The sequence below is a fragment of the Syngnathoides biaculeatus genome, chromosome 2, assembly GCF_019802595.1.
Source record: "Syngnathoides biaculeatus isolate LvHL_M chromosome 2, ASM1980259v1, whole genome shotgun sequence".
NCBI classification, from domain to species: Eukaryota; Metazoa; Chordata; class Actinopteri; order Syngnathiformes; family Syngnathidae; genus Syngnathoides; species Syngnathoides biaculeatus.
Genome location: NC_084641.1, coordinates 37,153,297 through 37,175,615, shown reverse-complemented (window position 1 = coordinate 37,175,615; position 22,319 = coordinate 37,153,297). Strand labels below are relative to the sequence as shown.

General features: G+C 43.5%; 1 protein-coding gene across 2 annotated transcripts in view; it reads left to right on the top strand.

The window, feature by feature from the left end:
• Positions 1-849: 849 nt before the first annotated feature.
• LOC133491594 (rho GTPase-activating protein 6) overlaps positions 850-22,319 on the top strand; it is an 81,809-nt gene continuing 60,339 nt past the window's right edge. Inside the window, exons 1-3 of one of the 2 annotated variants that reach the window (XM_061802914.1) lie at positions 850-864; positions 4,756-4,874; positions 5,449-6,084. In XM_061802914.1, coding sequence (XP_061658898.1) covers positions 4,797-4,874; positions 5,449-6,084 — 714 coding nt within the window. In that variant the 5' untranslated portion in view covers positions 850-864; positions 4,756-4,796. Of the gene's footprint in view, positions 865-2,360; positions 2,419-4,755; positions 4,875-5,448; positions 6,085-22,319 lie in introns of those variants that run through there. The other variant, XM_061802904.1, reaches the window with a different exon arrangement.

Sequence of the window (22,319 nt, the reverse complement as noted above, 5' to 3'; positions counted from 1 at the left end):
ACATTTGTATCTTTGTAAAGGTAAAATATTTCATACAGCTCTTTGGATGTCATTATTTTGGATGTCATTATATTGTTCATGTGTCCAAAATGTTGTGGTCGGGTGGTGTGTAATCTGACATTAATGCATAATTCAAATGCATGTAATCATGTCACTGACTGCAAGATTTAGTCGGCTTCCCCTGAAAAATACATTGGTTATCTATCTGTAGACATCTATGTTGCTAATACTTTTCTGAATGTGGGAAGAAGCCAGAATGCTGGTACTTGAAGAGTACTGACAATAGCACAAGAGCATTATGGAAACACCACACACTTCACCCTTAATCGGATCCTGTTCGATCCAATGCAATGTTAGTACAATTATGTAATTGTAACAAACAAGATCTGGGGAAAATATTTGGCACACATCTGCATGTGATGTAGTGCAAGTCTCAATCTATGCATGTTACAAACCCATCACATTGACACTGTCAAATAACTGCATATAGTCATCGACTTGATTCATCCCCCCTTACTTTTGAAACACTTGTAATGGTTATAAGCAGGTGATTGTGCAGGTGGACCAAATGACTTTTGAGTGGAATCCTGAGATTTGGGGGTTTCCACATGTTTAAGGAAATGATCTAGGCAATGGGCCATAAGTATATTGTTTCATGTTCCAAAAGTAGGCCAGTCAATAATTTGATTTCTTTTGTTTCTAAACTTGTAACCCAACACATTCAAATCTGTCAGACGTTCATGGAAAATGCAAAGTTACACTGACTCCAGGGCAAGAAAGCATTTCTGTGCAGCTGTGGTGAATCACTCATTCAATTTTAAGTAGTTTCAGGCTGTGCAGCTCTCCTGTTGTATACCAAATATGGTGAGTATATAACCCTCAACAGAACTGTCTTGAGGTGGACCCCTAATTATTTATTCTCTTGACACTGCCTATGCCTGATGCATTTTGACAGTGGGAATACCATTTTGCATTCAATGTTTCTAGAGAGTGTTGGCCTCCACAGTTCTGAGGACCAGGGTTCAAATCCTGGCTCCGGCTGTGTGGAATTTGGACGTTCTCCCCGTGTCTGTGTGGGTTTTCTCTGGGAACTCCTGTTTCCTCCCACATCCCAAAAACATGCACCAATGGACACTCTGAATTGCCCCTCAGTGTAGTTGTGAGTGCGATTGTTGTCTGTCTTCAAGTGCCCTGTGATTGGATGGAATCCAGTTAAGGGTGTACCCCGCTTCCTGCCCAATGACAGCTGGATTAGGCTCCAGCACTCCCCTGACCCTCATGTGGATAAGCGACTCAGAAAATGGATGGATGTTTTCCATACATAGGTTAGATAGTGTTGTCAGAGAAAATTGACCAATATGGAAGAGTAAGAGATTCAAGCCATCCATCCATTTTCTGAGTCGGTTATCCTCACAAGGGTCACGGGATAAGAGATTCTATATTAATGCAATTTTAAATTTGATAGCAAAATCATTGAGTATTTCCATGTACTTTGTTTTCATTCTGTAGTTGTGGCGGTTTTCACAAAGTCCTTCTCCTTCAGTTTCTGATCCTTTTGGATGGTCAAATCTCTCTCAGCTGTTATCAGTGTCATGTCAGTCTCTGTGTATCTGCATGTGAGTGCACTGCATACTCCATTCCCAGATGTAAGTCACCCTCCTCCCAACACTCCTCTGCAGTTAATTGTCACTTTTCAAATCATTTAGCCTCTTTCCTACTGACTGACCTACTGATGAGACAAACACACTATATTCTTGAATCACAAAACAAACCCTGTGATGATGGTACACATGGACAGGTATCTGTTGAAATACTGCCTGAAATGCTCAGATGAATAAAAAAAGATGGGGATTATTAATTCCATGACTAACCTATTGTTATGATAGTAATAGCAGACATCAGGTCTTTTTGACTGACTGTTGCCCAGCAATAAGATTAACAAAAAGCGTTTACAGTCATATTTACATCCTTGACAAAGTCATATACCCTCGTTTTTGTAGACTATTGAGCTAATAAACTTGACAATATATATATTTTTTTTATTTAAAGGTCCCATATTTTGGCCATTTAGACCTCCATTGAGAGACCCTCTAACATGGACTTAGTGTAAAAGTGTAAATTTAATTTTAAAAAAACAACTTTAGTTGTGTCATACAAGTGAAGGCCGAAGAACAGCTATTTCTGTTCAACCCATGTTTGTATTGGGTTTATTTATATTTGGCTAAGACCACCCCTTTCCCTCTGATTGGTTGCCTCGGTGGAGAAGAGCTAATTGTAAGAGCACACGTGATTGCTATGTTTATAGTGCTTGCTCAGCAGTGGAGAGGTCGGCAGAGATCTTTACTAGTGACCGAGATAAGCTCGAGAAATTCGAACGATCTGATTCCAAGCCTCGAGGCAGAAAAACACATCTCATGAGTGCGTGGATGATTTTAATTTATATTTGAAAAGAATACTGAGGCACCATAAAGACAATATTACTGCATATCCAAAATACTACAAACTATGACACATTTAAACTAAAATAGTCTTCAAAGCAAAACATTTGAGGGCTGGAAACAAAAACAGGTTGTGCTCCTCAAGGTGACATCAACAGTATGTTCTCCATAGGGCTAATTATGCGACTCTGAGGTATTTTTACCTTTCCCAGGTTTAGAAAGGTGCAGAACTAATAATTTTGAGGGTAATGCCCCAGTGATGCCCATACCAAAGTCAGTTGTGTGTATCACTCCAACCTCAGTGACTCTAAATACCTAATTTGACTTGATAAATGAGTTATTTTAATATTTCTTGATCTTATTTAAAGGCATGGAAGAATCAACAACTGTGTTTGAACATAAAATTCCGCAGCAGCGTGACTAATAGAAGCACTCCTTTGGTGGGTGGGTTGGGGGAGGCCAGTGTTTGGGGTTCAGGCAAAGGAAAAGAGAATTAGTTTTACTTCTTTAAAAGTCCAACAGAATGGATTTCAGCAGATGATGTTTAAGACGACGGAACGGTGCGCAAGTGGTTAGTACATCTGCCTTATGGTTTTGGGTTCAAATCCAGGCTCCTGCCTTCGTGTGTGCAATTTGCATGTTCGTTGTGTGTTTGCATGAGATTTTTTCCAGATACTCAGGCTTCCTCCCACATGCCAAAAACTTGCAAATTGGTTCATTAAAAGACTAAATTAACTGTTCACAATCTTTGAGAAAGAGTAAAGTCTTACTGCTATTAGAAAACTCAAGATGTTTTTTGTTTTTTTTTTTTTTTGCTTTAAAACTTTGCTTCTTGCAAATGGGAATGACATCATGCAGGCTGTGATCATGACATCTACAATCCTGGCACTCTCAGCGGTCGTTGAGGACTCAATCTTTCCCCTCTCGTCTAACAGCTTCAAGCACCACGTCTAGCAGGTGCAGGTGCTAGGGCTGTCCAACAAAAGTCATTTTGGTATTCATGAGAGAGAAACAAACACCGTCATTAAACTTGGATGATATGGCAACAATTCCAGGTACAAAGTGAGGCAAAGTGATGAAAAGTCTTGGACCTTTCCTCCCTCCTTGTGAATATGCCAAACAGCGAGAAAACAAAACAGAGTGAGGCAAAATGCAACTATAAATGGAAAAAATAGCTCAGCAGAGGAACAATTTGAGCCACGAAGTTAAAGAAGTGAATGTGGTGGGAGTTGTATGGGTTGCATGTGGGTTTATTCAGTTGGCATAGTTTTTTTTTTTGCTTCCATAATTGATTGATGGTTGAGAAAACTTTGGTGTAAAATATTACCTTATTTGAATCCACAATTTTCACATTAGCAGATTATGATCATTTTTCAACTGACTTTAGTTCAATATATTTTTTCCCCGCAAAGCCATTAAACTAATATTGAAACACAATTAATAACTAATCATAATCAAGACTAATGACATATTTGTTCCCAAATACTTTTTAAAAATCTGAGGTTATAGTTTGGATGCATTTGTGACTAAAATGATTGGATAAAAATATTACTCAATAATTTTTTAATTAAATAAACCAAGATTAAAGTTTTCCTGAAAATGTCTGGGAGAAGTTAATTTGGCTTGGATTCATCACTTGCTTCTGTCCACTTTCTAATCATTAGTCTCCCAAATACAATTTCAGGTTAAATAAAGGTTATACAATACACATTGACTAAAATATTTCATATTCATATGCATATATCAGGGGTGTCAAACTCAGTTTTGGCGCGGGCCACATTGTATTTACAGTTTCCCTCAAAGGGCTGTTATGACTGTGAAACAATGAAGACCTTTAACCGTCTCATCATATTTACACATGATATTTATGAGCTAGTTTTTTCAACTATTGTTTTTTGGTAACACAAAAATGCTTGTAATATCTCAATTTTATCATTTATGATATGACAATTTGAAATTTTGGAACAGATATGAACAAAAAAATCATGGAAGTTGATACAAATGATTTGCCTCTGCAGACCACATAAAATCACACGGAGGGCCGGATCTGCCCCCCGGCCCTTGAGTTTGACACCTGTGCCATATACAGTATCATTCCCTAAGATTCCTGGGCTGGACTCACATTTCCAGTAAACATATCTCCCTTGTCCCTTGTCTGTTAATCACTGCTGGTGGAAACAATTTAGAAAGCTCCCTGTCATGGTCCTGCCGGTCCAGCCCTCGCTGGGGGGGTCCCAGTTCCAGTCCCAGGTCCCGGTGCTGATTAGGAGGCGCACACCTGCGCCTCATCCTCGCTGATAAACCCCTCTATTTATAGGACCCAGGGGACGACTGGTCTTCGCCAGATCATCGCAACTCATGCCCTGTTCCTGCACTCCCGTATTCTTGATCGTGAAACCTGGTGTACCGACCTCTGCCTGTCCTCCGACCGATCCCGTAAGCTTGACGTCTTTGATACTCCTGCCTTCTCTGATCAATCTCCCGTGTACCGACTCCTCCCTGCTCTCTACGCCCGACGTCCTGACTACCGCTGCTCCACTTGACTGTCTGCCTGATCCCCGACTTTGGATCGTATAAAAAACTTTTCCCAAACTGCTTCTGTGTCTCCGGAGTCCTGCATTTGGGTCCTCCTGCGTATCGATGGGTCGTGACACTCCCGTACCCTTTTAACCACCGAAGGTCCAATGTGGATTGAAAACAAATACATATAACATTTTCAACGTTTATAAACATTTTCCCTTTTTTTTTCGTTCTTTAATTGATTAATAGGTAATTATGATACATAATTGTTATATATGTAGTTATTAGTTTCTGATGGTTTATAAATAAAAAAAATAAAACAAAACAACTGATGGGTTCGGGAGCGCTGGTGATGGTATAGGCTCTATTTGTTTTGTGCGTGTAAGATTCATCTGATGGAGGGTGGGGACACAGTGCAAAGTTAGTTATTCCCCGCCCTCCAAACTCACGTACACATTCTCAAACTCTCCGCTTCTATTTCCACTTTCAGTTTGGGCATGGGATGATCATCGAGTTCGAAGTCGCAGTTCTCCACCCAAATGTCCTCGGCTCACTACATGGGACTTTCTGTTCGAGGCTTTCCGTCGTGGAGCTTGAGGAAAACGCATTGTTTAAAAACAAACAAGCAAACAAACAAAAAGGAGGCATGTCTTCGGCACAGGGGCTTTTAAACAGCGTCTTCTCTTGCTCCTCTCCGGCATCCAAGGCCACAAGCAAGCAGAGGCTGCGGCAAACAAGGAGTCTGGACCCTGCCATCGTCAGACACTGCAGCACCGGGTCCGATTGTGCAAGTGACGCGCAGTTGACCGCTTCGACTGTCCCGGACGCATGTGCGTCCTCGAAGCCGTTTTACCGCACCAAGACATTCATGCTCAAAGAACCCATCGCACCTTCGATCTCCTCTCCCTCCATACCTTTGGACGTGTCCCCGTCGTCCAACTTTCATTTTGACTACGAGGTACTGAAGCGTTCCAAAAGGAGTCCGACTGGGGATTTACCGCTCCTTGTGCGCGGATCTGGGTTAACCACCTCAGGGAGCACCGGGGCGCTTTTCTCGCCTCGGAGGTGGCTCCAGAAGCGGACACAGCAGCCGTGCTCTCATACTGACGTCGTTTGGAAACCGCAGGTAAAGTTCTTCACACTATTACCAAGATAATTCACATTTTTAGATTGTTGTTCCTCTTTCAGCCCCGCTTGTGATGCAACGTTTTTTCAAAATGTAATTGTATTGTATTGTATTTATTTATGTTCAAGCAACCCCTTTGGGTGATCGATTTACACAAGAATAGAACAACTTGATCGTTGACTCTCTGGCATCTGCACCTGGTAGCTGCATCGCAGCAGTTGTCTTGACCAATGGCACATGGGTAATGACTGTGGGTGAGAGGAGGATGAGGTGATGGTGGGGGCTGTTCTCACAGTGTTGTAGAAGAAAGCATTCCCTGAGGTGAAGTAAATAATCTCTTATGATGCCTTTGAGAACTAATTAGTTCCAAGCGAAGGTGCATTCAAGTACACAGATAACTATTTTCACCCAGTGATGCACTCATAGAGAGGTGTGTGTGTGGGGGGGGGGGGGGGGGGGGGAGCTGGCAGAAATTGAGTGAGGCTTAGGATGAAATCTTTACCAAAACATACCTTGGATACTTATTTTTAGCAGGGGTGCTTTCTCGGGTACATAGTTGGCACAAGTCCACACGCACTAGTAGAAAGGTATGATTGGTTTCCCACTTGTTTTGCAGACTCAATGGATTGGTGCTTTTGCCCTCTTTGTTTGGAGCTTTACAGTGTGTGTGTGTGTGTGTGTGTGTTTGTATGCGTGTTGGGAAGGACTTAAAGGACTTGGTTCTCACGCTTGGGAGAGGGGGTCAGCAACCCTTGAAAAGCTCTTGCGTCACTTCCTGTTCCAGACCTTCTCAACAGCTCTGCTATGGTCACTCTTCCTCTCCTTCTCTTGGTGCTGTTGAGATAGTCTCACGCAGAAGTTTCCCGCTGCCAAATCTCACTTTTCCATGCTGCTGCTACCCCTCCTCACTCCACCCTGCAATAGGACCATTGAGAATAATATGGTCAATGCCCCTAAGATTGCGCAATATGTTATAGAGTCATTTGTTTCATTGTCCATCCATCGATCCATCCATTTTCTAAGCTGCTTATCCTCACAAAGGTCACGGGAGGGCTGAAGACCATCGCAGCTATCAAAAGACAGGAGGCAGGGTAGACCTTGAACTGGTTGCCAGCCAAATTGTGTGTGATGGTATTGCATTATCACACGATAGTAATATTTTTTGGGTGCTAACGGGAGAAACCGAAAGAAATAGATAGATTCACGATACAGTATATGGCAAAACTAAACCATTCATTCTTCAAGATGGTAAATTGTGTGGATCTTTGAACATTAATGCAAAGGGTTGTTTTTCATTATGTCCTCTGCAACTGATTCCCAACCAGTCCACGGTATACTTTGCCTCGCAAAGTCAGGTGGGAGCTGCTCTTGCTCAGGAATATATATATATTAAAAAAAAAAAAAAATATATATATATATATATATATATATATATATATATATATATATATATAGGGAGAAGAGATAGCGAGGGTGGAGGACTTCAAATATTTAGGGTCAACAATCCAGAGCAATGGTGAGTGTGGTAAGGAAGTGAAGAAACAGGTCCAAGCAGGTTAGAACAGCTGGCGGAAAGTGTCTGGTGTGTTCTGTGACAGAAGAGTCTCTGCTAGGACAAAGGGCAAAGTTTACAAAACAGTGGTGAGGCCGGCCATGATGTACGGATTAGAGACGGAGGCACTGAAGAAACAACAGGAAGCAGAACTGGAGGTGGCAGAAATGAAGATGTTGAGCTTCTCGCTCGGAGTGAGCAGGTTGGATAGGATTAGAAATGAGCTCATTAGAGGGACAGCCAAAGTTGGATGTTTTGGAGATAAGATTCGAGAGAGCAGACTTCGATGGTTTGGACATGTTCAGAGGCGAGAGAGTGAGTATATTGGTGGAAGGGTGCTGAGGATGGAGCTGCCAGGCAAAAGAGCGAGAGGAAGACCAAAGAGAAGGTTTGTGGATGTGGTGAGGGAAGACATGGGGGCAGTTGGGGTTAGAGAGGAAGATACAGAAGATAGGCAAAGATGGAAAAAGATGACACGTTGTGGCGACCCCTAACGGGACAAGCCAAAAGGAAACAAAGAAGACATTGGGGTTTACACAGTCAGGATTTTTGGGGCTGATCACCATCCACTCTTCAAAAAAAGAAAAAAAGAGAACCAAATACCAATCTGATCACAAGATGGAGAAATGTGTGTATTTGAAGGACTTGTTCATTTACTGTAACTACTTGTGGAGTGAGTACAGAGTATCTTCAAAAGTATTGTCGGGATTTTAGACAAACTGTAAAATATTTATGAGCCTCTTGGGGGCATTCAAGGATTGGCTACTGACAGTTTTCAGCCAGGTTAAACCAAAAATAAAAAAAAAAAAAATCTGAGTTAGAGTTCTATGCTCAATAAGACTGAAATTGTTATGCTGATTCTAAAATGTCAGTTCTTATTTTTTTCAACATGTCAGGTTTATCCTCCAGATAAGCACAAATTCCACTGATTAGCTGTATGTAGTATGATCTGCCAGTCGATTATTGCAGCTATCGGTAACTTGTTTGTGCAGTCATAATTGAGACAGTGTGGTGAGGGATGTGTGCAGCTTCCAACATGTCAGTACTATCAATACCTGCATCCATAAATTTCATATAATTGAAATTGAGAACATTTGTGCTGTTTCAGTATTTTATTTACTACTTAGAAACACACTTTTTCGTACTTTTTGAGAAAATTGGGATACTATATATATATATTTGAACGTCCTTTCCTGAGCATGGGTGAGGACACGCACGTCTTTCCTTGTTTTATAAAAAAAATTTCTCCCACATAATAAATCTGGGTGATCTATTGTTGTTGTCATCGCCATGGTAACGTGTGTGTCTAGTCAAGGTTGAGTTGACAAGATACAGCCCAGAGATTATTAAAGATGGCATGTGGTGGCATTGGAATCCAAAATGCATTCTATCTAAAATAAGAGATCGAACACAACTTTGGTTGTATTTGAAATTTAAAACAACTGCATTTTAAAAATATATTGTCCTGTACTCTAATGTCGAAGCCACTGGGACCTCGTGCAAAATTTAAACATTTAATTAATGGATTATTTTTCACACCATTAGAGCACAGGTGTCAAACTCAAGGCCTGGGAGCCAGCACACCATTTTGTGTGGCCCACTAAAGCAATTAAAATGTTTCTAGTATGTTTCTTGCTGCATATGTTTATTCTTTTCTCACAAATTAAAATTTCAAGCATTTTATTTCACCAAACACTTTACATAAAATGAACTATAGGTGCATAATGAACTTTTGTATGCCACGATTTTGTGATGCAGTTAAATTGATACTGCCACTGACACCAAAATATACATTTTAAAATAGATGTTGTCATCAAAACTACTTATAATATTAATCATTTTGATGATAATACAAATCGGAAAAAGTGAGTTCGGAGCGTTGTATTATGTTGCGAAAGTATGACTCGACATCCCACTGGGAGCCATTTTGTCTGCAATGTAATGTCCAGACATCACACTGGATCCCTCGCATTGAAAACGCTGTGCCCAATGCAAATGGAAGATGAATGAGAGCGAATGAGAGCGATTTTCGGATAACGGCGGCCCGCACCACCGCTCATAGCAACTCGCGCGCATCGACATATTGACATATTCTGAGAGAAGGACCCCATTACATCGTCAGACGCAAATTTCTAGAATGTTCTATAAGGATAAGGATGGCTGTTGGCGGAGCTTTTTATTAATACTACTGCTTTCGGACAAGTACACGGACACCACGCTGCCTTCCCGGAACAGTCGCTGGAAATAACATTCGTCCGAGTTTGGTGATATGTTATTTGGCTAATTAGCTCGTGTTACACGCTACTAAACTGTCTTTATACTTCTATTATGTTGTTTTGTGTTGTATTGTACTGTGTGATTAAATTATCTTAAACACAATACAAGTGCTTTGTTATATTTTTCTGGTTTGAACAAGGAGATTCAGTCTAAATTCAAACATAACATGCTATAAACTGTGAGACAAATTTGTCCCCCCAACTATTCTTTTTTTTAATAGCTCTATACACACCAACCTGTCATTTGGAACCCACAAAGCTCTTGTCCTTTGCATCTGTGCTATCCATTTTTCACAACGAACCGGGTCTTTTGGAAACATGTGAAGAGTGAATCCATCCTCCTGAGTGTTTGAGCATAATCCAGCAATACAATGAGCTGGCACCCTAACCCGCCACTTTAGGCGTCTGCAAAAAAAATTCACTTCCTGGTTCTTGTTCAACACAAAAGCCTCGAGAGACTTTTTATGGCGGGAGATGAAAAAAATCGATATACGGCGACATTTTGACGTGCTCCAAACAAACAGATGGATATTTTTTTTGGTTAACAACATGCTAAATTTTATGTTTTAGGTGTCAGTGGCACTTTAAGCAGCTATAGAGATTTATAAATTTAAACTATCTTTTCAGAAGACCTGAGAAATGTATAGAAAAAGAAGATGCGTCATTGCTCTGGCAGATATGATTTAAAGTGAATGGAATGTCTAATTTCTAAAGCAAATTATATTATCTAGATGAAAATATATGTTCAACTGTACTATAATATGCATAACCTTTTCGATTATTTTTTACTAAAAAATCCAAGTGTTTATGAATTAAAGTCCGCGAACTTTGACCTAGTTTCCCATGTTTGAAAACCATGTGTCGCTGACCTCTGACATTACTACAGGTAAACACATCATACTGCAGGTAGTATCTCATACAAGCACGCACAGGCAGATCCATTATGCTGTACAATGAACAGTGGTCGCATCTCTATACTAAATACACAGTGTTTGCATAATTTCAAAACAAGACCAAAATTTCATATATACATTCAGGATATCGAAGCCTTTACTATTTATCAATTTACGACTAATTAAACCAAACAAAACTTCACAAATGCTTACCAGTCTTTGTTTCCAACACAAGGCATATCCTGCTCCCTGCGTGCTTGGCACTTTCTTCATGGTGAATGTTTATGCTATTCAACTGGCTCAAATTGGTAACATTTAACGCCATTATAAAACTCGTATTCTTCACCATCTTTGTGGGACCCTTCAGAATAGTGCTCATCATTCGAAATATCAGAAAGTTCATTATCGTTCTTACAATGTATTCGAAGCAGAATACAGAGTGTAATTCTCCTTGAGGCAACATTAGATGATCTATAACCACACTTGTGTTGATGAGGGTCTAGATGACCCATTGGAGATTTGTCTGGTGTGGGTGTTTTCACATTTCCTTAGGGATGTTTACCCAACAATGAAGGGAAAGAGCAGCACTTGGAATAGATGATAGGCACAAAGTAAACATTAATATCCACTGACAGAATCTCTCTATCTGATGTCGATTAAAGCTCCCTTCCAGAAAGTGGGCAGCTGTGTTTGGTTTCGTCATTGATACAGAAGGTGGTGATCTAGTAGTCTACTGTTTCAGAGGCCAGAAGTGTACATCCCTGTTCCTCTTGAACATTTATTGATGTGTAGTGACTCAATTTTGTCAATGAGTAATGCCATGAAAATTTGGAGTGATCTAACACTTCCAAACACAACACAGTCTGCATAGTTTCCCTCCTTGGAACCTTAAAGAACACTGATGAATGAGCAATGAATAGCAAACTATAGGGGTAGCAACTGTGTAAGATCGCCCATACAGTGTATTGTCTAGAACAAATCATTACTGAGCACTTGGAATTTTTTCACTCCTTTACTCCAATTGCTTTCAGTGTGGGGGCTTGGATATTTTATCTGGAAGGAATTCTAGGTCAAAGCGTCAAGCAGAGGTGTCACAGCCTACTGACAGAGGGGTAGGTTTAACAATAAACTCCAGGTCCTAATGCCCATTTGAACTCCCTACAGCAGTGGTTCACAAACTATGTATTTTAAGCCCTCCCCTATTTGAAGATGGAATAATTTTCACCTCCCAACACCACCGCCTGCATGCCACACTCCCTCCTCGCCCCACAGATTTTATATAAATATGGATAGGCTTAGCTTGCCATAATTAATAATCAGAACAATGGTCACTTTTACAGTTGGAAAATTAACACACTAAAAATCCCAAAAAATTTTCTGCTCAATGTAATGTCTTGAAGTTCTGGAGCCATTTCAGTGGTTGGTGTGGGCTTGTATGCTCAGTAGTAAAACTAGCTCCATCTGCTGGGTGTAACTAAGTTTGAAAACCACTGGCCTACAGTACACTTCTATATGTGCTTCTTCTGTATCGTATTGCACAGAAGTACTGTACAGATGTACAGTATTTGTTTTATTATTGACAGTTCAGTGAACCATATGGTGGACACACCCATATTGTAGTTAAACATTTAGACCTTGCTCCAATAATGGAAGTAACAACATTATACACAGTGACAATGTGGAATATGCAACATAACATAACATAACATAACATAACATAACATAACATAACAACATAACATTGAAATTAGCTTGAACTGACACTTCCCCTATTTTAGTTCATAGGACAGTGAACAACAGCTTTTATAAAACATTTTTGCAACAGCTCCATTTTGGAAGTGAGTGCGTCCCGGGGGTGATGTGGGGAGCAAAGAGAGCCTCAAAAATAAAAGGAGAAAGATTTAAATTTAACCAATATTTTCTAGTTAGTTACTCTCCAATATACAAACCTCGGCTTAAAAATGGTGTCAAACTGATTACAGCATCTGCCACACAGTTCTGTAGTTCAAAAACTGACCTTCCTGTTTGGAGTTGGCATTTTATCCCTGTGCTTGCATGGATTTTCTTTGGGTACTCCAGCTTCCTCCTAAATTCCCAAAACATGCATAGTTTTTTTTTTTCTATTTGCCATATGATTGGCCACAGACTCATTCAAGGTGGACCCTGCCTCATGTTCAGAGTCAGCAGGGATAGGCTCAAGCACACTCATGATGCTCATACAGTCAAAAAACCGTAAATATTCATTTATTATTGGGAAAATAATTACAGTATATTACTGGATAAAAAAAACAGTATTTTAGTTCCAGCAGTGATCCTGTAAAATACTGTAAATTTATCCAGTATGTTGCTGTAATAAATAACCTGGATATTACTTTAAAGTATTATGATAGATTAATTTACAATATCTTACAGCATCGGTGATGCGAGTAAAATACTGCAAATTTACAGTAAGATGCTTTACAGTGAAGGCAGTGTTTGCTTTGCTACTCATTTTCCAAAGGGAGGAGATCATGCTCTGTTTCATCACAGGACATGGTTCCAATAATCCTTGTACTTCATCTGCTTTTCTTCAGGTAGCTGTTTTGGGTCTTGTGCATCACCTCTCGAAGAGGTTCTCAACAGCCTCTCAAACTAATTTGTTGAAGTGAATGGCGTGTGGTGTAATGGTCTCATTCACTGACAGGATAACCCATAACCCCTTTAAACTTTGCAGAAATGCTCACAGTACTCATATATGTGCTTTCCAAAGACAACCTCTTGAAATTATGCCGCAAATGTGCACTTATAATCTTGGACAGGTAAACCGTTACATGATCTTAGCAGCCACTATGGAGTTCAGTTACACGGGGTTGACAGTCTTCTTGTAATCTCTGCCATCTTCATGAATCAAGAATCAATTTTGCAAAAGATCTTCAGAGACTGAACTTCTGTATTGTACTGAATTTATTGAACGTATAAGAGAATTGAAGACCAATATCACCAAATTTAACTCACCTGCTGCCCATTTACACCTTTGACTTTGTTAAACAAAACGGTCACATGACACCGGGAAGAATTAGGTCATTTTCACTTTGACGTGTATTCGCTTATGTTGCCAGTGGTTTGGACATTAATGGCTTTTTTTGAGTTATTTTGTGGGGACAGTAAATTTACACTGTTACACAAGCCACACACTGGTTACTGGTTAGCAAAGTCTTATTTTTTATTTGTTGTTCCCTTAAAAGATAGTATACAGTAATGGAATGGAATCCGAACTCTGTCAGCAAGTATCTCGATTACATTGTGCAAAACATAGCCAGGGAAGTCAGTTTATTGAAATCTCACCGTTAGAGGGAGCTAAACAGCTTCAAATCATTCCTGTATGAGCTCCACAAACGGGAGGTACTGGCTTTACTTCTGTCTGGACACGAGTTTGCGCCCTTGCATTGCCAACGACACATTCTATTCCATTTTCCAAGCCACATATCACGGTAAATAAATAAATAAAAAAAAACTAAAATAAAATAAAATAAATAAATAATACGTATACCTCTATACAGTGAAGAAAACAAGTATTTGAACACCACTTTAAATCATGGAGGGGTCAGAAATTTTCATCTTGGGTGCATGTCCACAGTGAGGGAGATAATCTAAAAAAATATCTGAGAAATAACAGTGTATGATTATTTTTTAAATAAACTATTTGTGTGTGACTGCTGCAAATAACTATTTGAACACCTGCCAATCAGCAAAAACTATCTCTCAAAACCTGTTAGTCCGCCTCTAAAAAATCAACCTACACTGCACTTATTATTTTGAATTAGAAGCACTTGATTGACATCATTAGCCGCATAAAAACACCGCCACCCCCCACAATCAGGTAATATATATATATAAATATATATATATATATGTACACACACGCTGGATCAGCTGTAAAGTGTTGGCCTCACAGTTCTGAGGACCCGGATTCGATCCCAGTCCTCCATGTGTGGTGTTTGCAAGTTCTCCCCATGCCTGGTTGGGTTTTCTCCAGGCACGCCAGTTTCCTCCTACATCCCAATAAGATGCAATATTAATTGGACACTCTAAATTGCCCCTAGTTGTGATTGTGAGTGTGGCTGTTTGTCTCTATGTGCCCTGCGATTGACTGGCAATCAGTTCAGGGTGTCCCCTGCCTCCTGCTCATTGGTGAGATAGGCTCCAGCACTCCCGCGGCCCTTGTAAGGATAAGCGGGTCAGAAAATGGGTAGATATTAATCTCTCTCTCTCTCTCTCTCTCTCTCTCTCTCTCTCTCTCTCTCTCTCTATATATATATATATATATATATATATATATATTATATATATATATATATATATATATATATATATATATATATATATTTATATATATAATTCTTTTTGTTTAGGCTTCAGTATGACGAGCTCGAGCATAAATGTGCAAGGCTCCTTTTTGTCCCAAGTATCAAACACAAAAACGTCCAATAGCTGGACACAACATATTTTATGGTCCAATAAATCCAATTAACAGCATATAGGGCTCATAGAAACTCCAAATTATTTGATTGTAGCTGTTGGAATGATATAACTTAATTTGGACATTTGGTTAAATGTTACACAGACATTTACATCCAAGCGTTTCTTGATCTTAAGAGAGACTTGAGATCTACGTCTGTCTGTCTATCTGTCTTTCGCTCTCATAACATGTGTGTTTATGTTGTTTTTTGAGAGAACTGCGTCACTTCCAAGATGAGATCCTAATTTTCCCTTCTGGGTACCTTCCCATCAATGTTCCTGAGCCTGAATGACCGTTTTTTCACACAGTAAATTCAGGGAACCGTTCATCCATCCATCCATTTTCTGAGCCACTTATCCTCACAAAGGTTATGGGAGTGCTGGAGCCTATCCCAGTTGTCATTGAGCAGGTGGCTGGGTAAGGCAGGGCAATTTAGATTTTCCAATTAATGCATGTTTTTGGGATTTGGAAGGAACCTGGAATGCTTGGAGAAAACATGCAAATTTCATATAGGTGGGGCCAGGATTTGAACCCCAGTCTCAAAACTGTGAGGCCAAAGCTCTACAGCTGCACCAATGTGCCATTCATTGAACTCTAATATAGATATAGATTGTGTCGCCATAGTTGTTCAGCTGGTAAAGCATTGGCCTCACAGTTCTGAGGTCCCGGGTTCAATCTCGCCTGTGTGGAGTTTGCATGTTCTCCCCGTGCCTGCGTGGGTTTTCTCCGGGCACTCCGGTTTCCTCCCACATCCCAAAAACATGGAACATTAATTGGACTCTAAATTGCCCCTAGGTGTCATTGTGAGTGTGGCTGTTTGTCTCAATGTGCTCTGCGATTGGCTGGCAACCAGTTCAGGGTGTACCCCGCCTCCTCCCCGTTGACAGCTGGGATAGGCTCCAGCACTCCCCGCGACCCTCATGAGGATAAGCGGCAAAGAAGAAGATGGATGGATGGAGATGGTTTGTTCCACAGAAATAGGTTAAAAACATCAAAGAGAGGAGCTAATTTTATCAAGGATCAGTCACAGCCCAGAATTCAAAGACTCTTATTGTTGGTCATTATTAGGTGACCAACATTCAGTGCTTGGTCTGAGAACAATAAGTGACTTTTGTTACTCATGCTATAGTTATAAATAAATTAGCCTAATAGTGTAATGCTGCTATTATGACTACAGTACTACTAATACTTTTGTTTTTGTGGTTAGCGTTTGTACATAATCAAATCAGAAAAGAATGAGTGGAAACAGTTTATAAAATTCCTATAAATTTGGAGGACGTATTCAATTTAAAAAATCAGTTCCAGTATTACGTAATTGCTGAGGCACAAAATGCTGTTGTGTGAATCAAATGCTCAGTTCACTAAACTCACTCATTAAAATGGTAACCCTTTTGGCAAACAAAACTATAGCACTTTTCGCCTAGTTATGCTGAACTTGCGAACATGTTTTCACCCACTAAATTACATTTTGCACTCTCATGCTCTGGTGTTGCATAATGGTAAGCACATGTAGCAAAAACTGAAACTCGTTTAAAGCAGAGGTTACTCAACGTAAACACAGCAAGTCAAAATTGATCACACTTGTGGCTAATGATGTGAATAAAATCAATTTAAGCCAATTTGGGGAGGCGTGATTGTTGAACATCCTCGACGGATAGAGACAACCTGAGTGACACAAAAGTAAGAATAAAAGGTGCTTGAAGAGGAAGAGGAGAGAGAGAATGTGGTAGATGACAAACAATTACCTAACGTACTTCAGATGAAATACTTTGGTCCACAATGCTGATTTCTATGGTTTAACAGTGACAGTAGCAGAAATGCAGGTAAGTGCAGTCCAACCTAAATATATTCACTGTGTCTACCATCGTCTGACGAATCAGAGGTATCACCAAGTAGGTCAAATTGCCCATTTCATGATGTACATTCACAGTGCGTAAATGCACATGGTAGTACATACCATGATACTATTTACACAGAGCAGTAAACAAAAAGGCATTTCAGTTCAATCATTTTCCATTCTACTTGTGGGCTTAGTACTGTTTTGTAGCGCCGAAGAAAAGGAGTCGGAGGCGGAGTGTCGAACACAGGAACAAACCTTTTTTATTGGCAGACATCAACAGACTACCCGCATAATGGCGGGAACTCACTACTTCTTCTCTCCGCAAGTGCAGCAACAAAAACTGTCCGTGCGGAACCCAACAACCCAACTTGAGGTCCCGCGGGTGAATTATGTAAACACCACACAAGCCCCCCCAGAATTCAGCCATAGACAAAATCCCCGTGCCGTGGAGGGATGACGACCCGACCCCGGCGGTTGTGCACTGCAGGGGCCGAGGTGAGCGGGGCCGCACTGTCCATTGAGTCAAGGGACAAGGGCCCAGGCGGGGTCAAGGGCACCCCGGCAGGTGCAGGGGTACAGGGCAAAGGGGGATGACACCAGCGTGGGGGGAGGGTCAACCCCAAAGTCTGGGCAATGTCCAGGTGCGCGGGTTTGACCATGTCCACGGAAACAGTCTCGGGTCTACCACCAATGTCCACGAGCAGGCTCTTATCCCCGCGCTCCAGGACCCTGAACGGGCCGTCGTATGGGGGGTGCAGGGGTCCACGGTGGGCGTCATGTCGTATGAACGCAAAATCCGCAGAGCACAGGCAACGGGGCAGCCGGGCAGTTGGGGTGCCATGTTGCGACATGGGAACTGGCACGAACCCTTTGGCGGCCTCCAGCAGGGAGGACCATTGGCTGGCTGCAGACCAAGGCGCCGTGGCATCTGGAATGAATTCGCCAGGGACCCGGAATGGCTGACCGTAGACGAGCTCGGTGGACGAGGACATCAGGTCCTCCTTGGGGGCGCACCTGAGGCCGAGCATGACCCACGGGAGCTTATCCAACCAGTTCCCGTCCGTCAACCCGGCACGCAGGGCGGCTTTTATGGAGGGGTGGAACCGCTCGCAGAGTGGGTGATAGGCGGTAGTGCGGTGCAGCTTCACCCCCAAACTCTCAGCGACTGCGTTCCAGAGTTCAGAGTTAAACTGAGGGCCACGGTCAGAGGAAAAGTCGGACGGGGTCCCGAAGTGCACAACCCACGGACCGATGAATGCCCGGGCCACGTCCGACGTTGTCGTCGAGGAGAGGGGAACGGCTTCGGGCCAGCGGGTCGTCCTGTCCACCATGGTGACCAAGTAGGTGAAACTGTGCGAGGGAGGAAGCGGACCCACCAAGTCGACATTGACGTGGTCGAACCTCCTCTCGGGGACAGCGAAGGACTGTCAGGGGGCTTTTGTGTGGCAATGCACCTTAGCAAGCTGACAGGCCACGCACGAGTCGACCCAGGCCTGCACATCCTTCTTCACCCCGTGCCACACAAACTTCTGGGCCACCAGCCTTGCGGATGGTTTCCTGCTGGGGTGGTAGAGGTTGTGGACCACCTCGAAAACAGTCCGCCGCCATTTCGCACAAGACCAGCGGTCGAGACTGGCCAGCCGAGAGGTCGCACAGCAACGTGACGCCCGAGTCACCAACAGCGACTTCCTCCAGGTGCAAACCCATGTCAGAAGTCTTGAGGGCCTGCACCCCGTGGTTTGAGGCCTGGTCTGGGCTAATGCGGGAGAAGTCGGGACCCAGATGCACAGTGGAGAGGCAGTCCGCGACCACATTGGATTTTCCGCCGATGTGTTGGATGTCTGTAGTGTACTCTGAGATGAACGACAGTTGGCGTTGCTGGTGGGCGGACCATGGCTCTGCCACATTGGACATGGCGAAAGTGAGGGGTTTATGGTCCACATATGCCGTGAACTTACGACCTTCCAATAGGGAACGGAAGTGGTGCATCGCCAGCCAGAGGCCAAGGAGCTCCCTATTGAATGTGCTGTGTTTGCGTTCCCTGGGGACCAGCTGATGGCTGAAAAAGGCAAGCGGTTGCCAGGCGCCGCCGACCCACTGTTCCAATACGGCCCCAACGGCGTAGTCCGATGCGTCAGTAGTGAGAGCGACAGGGGCCCCGTGGGATGGGTGGGCCAGCATAGCGGCACGACTCAGCTCGGCCTTCGTAGCCTCGAAGGCTCCCACCCTCTCGGCGGTCCGTTCAATGTCCTGGTTGAGGGCCTTGCCTTTAAGAGCCTCATACAGCCGGCGCATGGTGTGGGCCGCCCGCCGGATGAACCGGTGGTAGAAAGTCACCATCCCCAGAAACTCCCGGAGCCCCCGAGCCGAGTGAGATGGGGGAAAAGCGGAGACGGCCTCCACCTTTGCCAGAAGGGGGGGCGGCACCATTCTTGTTGATGAGGTGCGCAAGGAACTGGATGGAGGGCACCCCGAAAACACACTACGCCGGGTTGATGATCAGGCCATGCTGCTCGAGTCTTGCGAAGAGGTCGCAGAGGTACATCAGATGTTCTTCCTCCGAGGAGCTGGCGACGAGGATGTCATCCAAATAGACGAACACAAAGGGCAAGTCTCTGAGCGCCAAATCCATTAAACGTTGGAAAGATTGGGCCACGTTTTTGAGACCAAACGGCATCCTCAGAAAATCGAACAGGCCAAATGGTGTGATTACAGCCGTCTTGGGAATGTCTGAGGGGTGCACAGGAACCTGGTGATACCCGCGCACCAGGTCGACTTTGAAGAACAGGATCTTGGCCACCAGGTCCTGAATGTGTGGAACAGAGTAGCGGTCGGGTGTAGTGGCGTTGTTAAGGTGGGGGTAGTCGCCACACGGTCGCCACCCGCCTGTCACGAACGAGGCATCAAAGGCAACCATCTGGTGGAGGACTAGTTGTCCCCCAGGTCCTATATGTACTGAGTTTCATTAACGTTCATGAGGCGCAGATGTCTGTCTACTGATTGGCTAGCTACGCCCAGCCTGGGCTGGAAGCCAGGAGCATGACACTGCCACTCGGTTTAGGGACGATGTGTAGCGGCGAGGCCCACGGGCTATCCGAGTGCTGGACGATGCCCAGGCGCTCCATGTTGGGAAACTCTGATTTAGCGACAGCTAGCTTCTCGGGGTCGAGCCGTTGGGCTCTAGCGTGAATCGGCGGGCCTTTGGTCTCGATGTGGTGCTCGACCCCATGTTTAGTTGTGACAGAGGAGAAAGTGGGCCTTGTCAAGCCAGGGCACTCACCAAGGAGAAGCTGATACTTGGTGCCACCTGAGAGTGAACTGGAGAGACCGCCATAAGTCGCCTCAATGCGGACACAGGCAACCGTGGAGAAAGTCAGTGCATCCACCAGACGGCCCTTCTTAACATCCACTCGCAGGCCATGGGCACAAAAAAAATCAGCGCCGAGGAGGGGGAACGAGACGTCGGCAGTGACAAAGTCCCATGTGAAACGCTGACCCCCGAAACAACAGTCCACAGTCTTTATGCCATAAGAGCGGATAGGGGAGCCATTAGCGTACAGCAGGGGTGGCCCTTGCGTCCCACCAGCGGCATCCTCTGCAGTGGCAGTCAGGACGCTCTTCTGGGCACCAGTGTCACAAAGGAATTTGCGCCCGAAAGGTGTCCTTGACGAACAGCAGCCGGCTCTTCACACCCATGCTCCCGGCCGCTGCGGAGCGTGGGCTTTGGTGTTTATCGACGCGTCGAAGTTGCAAGGGGCACCTCTTCGCTTTTGCACCAAAATGGGCGTGGAATTAGCACAAACCTGTGCCAGCGCGGCCGTCGGTGGCAATGGGGTCCCTGCTGGATGGCCCCCCTTTGCCCGGGGCGAGTAACTGCATGCCGGGGCCAGCACCTCAGGGGAGAACCGCTGGGTGGCCAGGAAGAAACGGTCGGCCTCCTCAGCCAGGGCCCGGGGCTCAGTGACAGTACTGTTAGCGAGCGCCGTCTGAACATGCGGCGGCATGTGTCTGAGAAACAGTTCCATGTAAATGAAATTGGAATCCTCCATGCCCAGCAGGTTTAGCATCTTCTCCATGAGTTCAGAAGGTTTGCTGTCTCCCAATCCATTAATAGCCAAAAGACGTCGGGCACGCTCTGGCCGTGAAAGCTCGAAAACCTTGAGGAGGTGAGCCTTGAGCCCAACATATTTATCTCGGGCCAGGGGAGATGTGATGAAACTCACTGCTCCTGCCGCCGTTGAGCTCCCGAGGGCTGAGACAACGTGGTAATAAAGCGCGGAATCATCCGAGATCCCGTGGAGGGCGAATTGATCCTCCGTCTGCGCGAACAACGCTGCCGTGGACGTAAATCCCAAAACTCCGGCAATTTGAGGATGGCGGTTGCCATGTTCAGTCTCGGAAACGCCGGGAATCACGTTGGGGTCACCAGTGTAGCGCCGAAGAAAAGGAGTCGGAGGCGGAGTGTTGAACACAAGAACAAACCTTGTTTTATTGGCAGGCATCAACAGACTACCCGCATAACGGCGGGAACTCACTACTCCCTCACTCCGCAAGTGCAACAACAAAAACAGTCCGTGAGGAACCCAACAACCCAACTCGAGGTCCCGCGGGTGAATTATGGAAATGCCACAGTTTCATATTTGTACTTTTACTAAAAGTGATAAATAGGATTTTTGTTTTGATCTCCACAATGCATTAAAAGTGTAAAGATTAATTCTTCAAGCTTTATAATCTGATGATCATGTCCTTTTTTTCTGTGCGGGGTATAGTGACTCTTCAGTGGTGTTTTTCATTTTAATTGACTTGGGGTCTGTCTTGAGGTAAAGGTTTGCAGAAGGAGTCAAGGTTTTTGTGAATAGTGCTTGAATTGAATTTTTGGATTTGTGTTTAAGGGCTGAGAGAATGAGTGGAAGCTTCAAGAAATGTGTGTCAACAAGTGAGTGTCACAAAGGGGGACAAATAGGTCTTGAATTTCCATGCAAAAACATTAAAGGGATAAAATCATTTCATAATTCATTTACAACTACAGTTGTCATCAAAATGTATTCATAACGTCTTGATGAATAATTAATCTACTGACAGCACCAAATAGTGTGATCGCTTGCTTCACGTTCTACTCGGACATGAAAGATTCTTATTCTAACGTCTCTGAATATGCACACCTTTAAAAAATGTC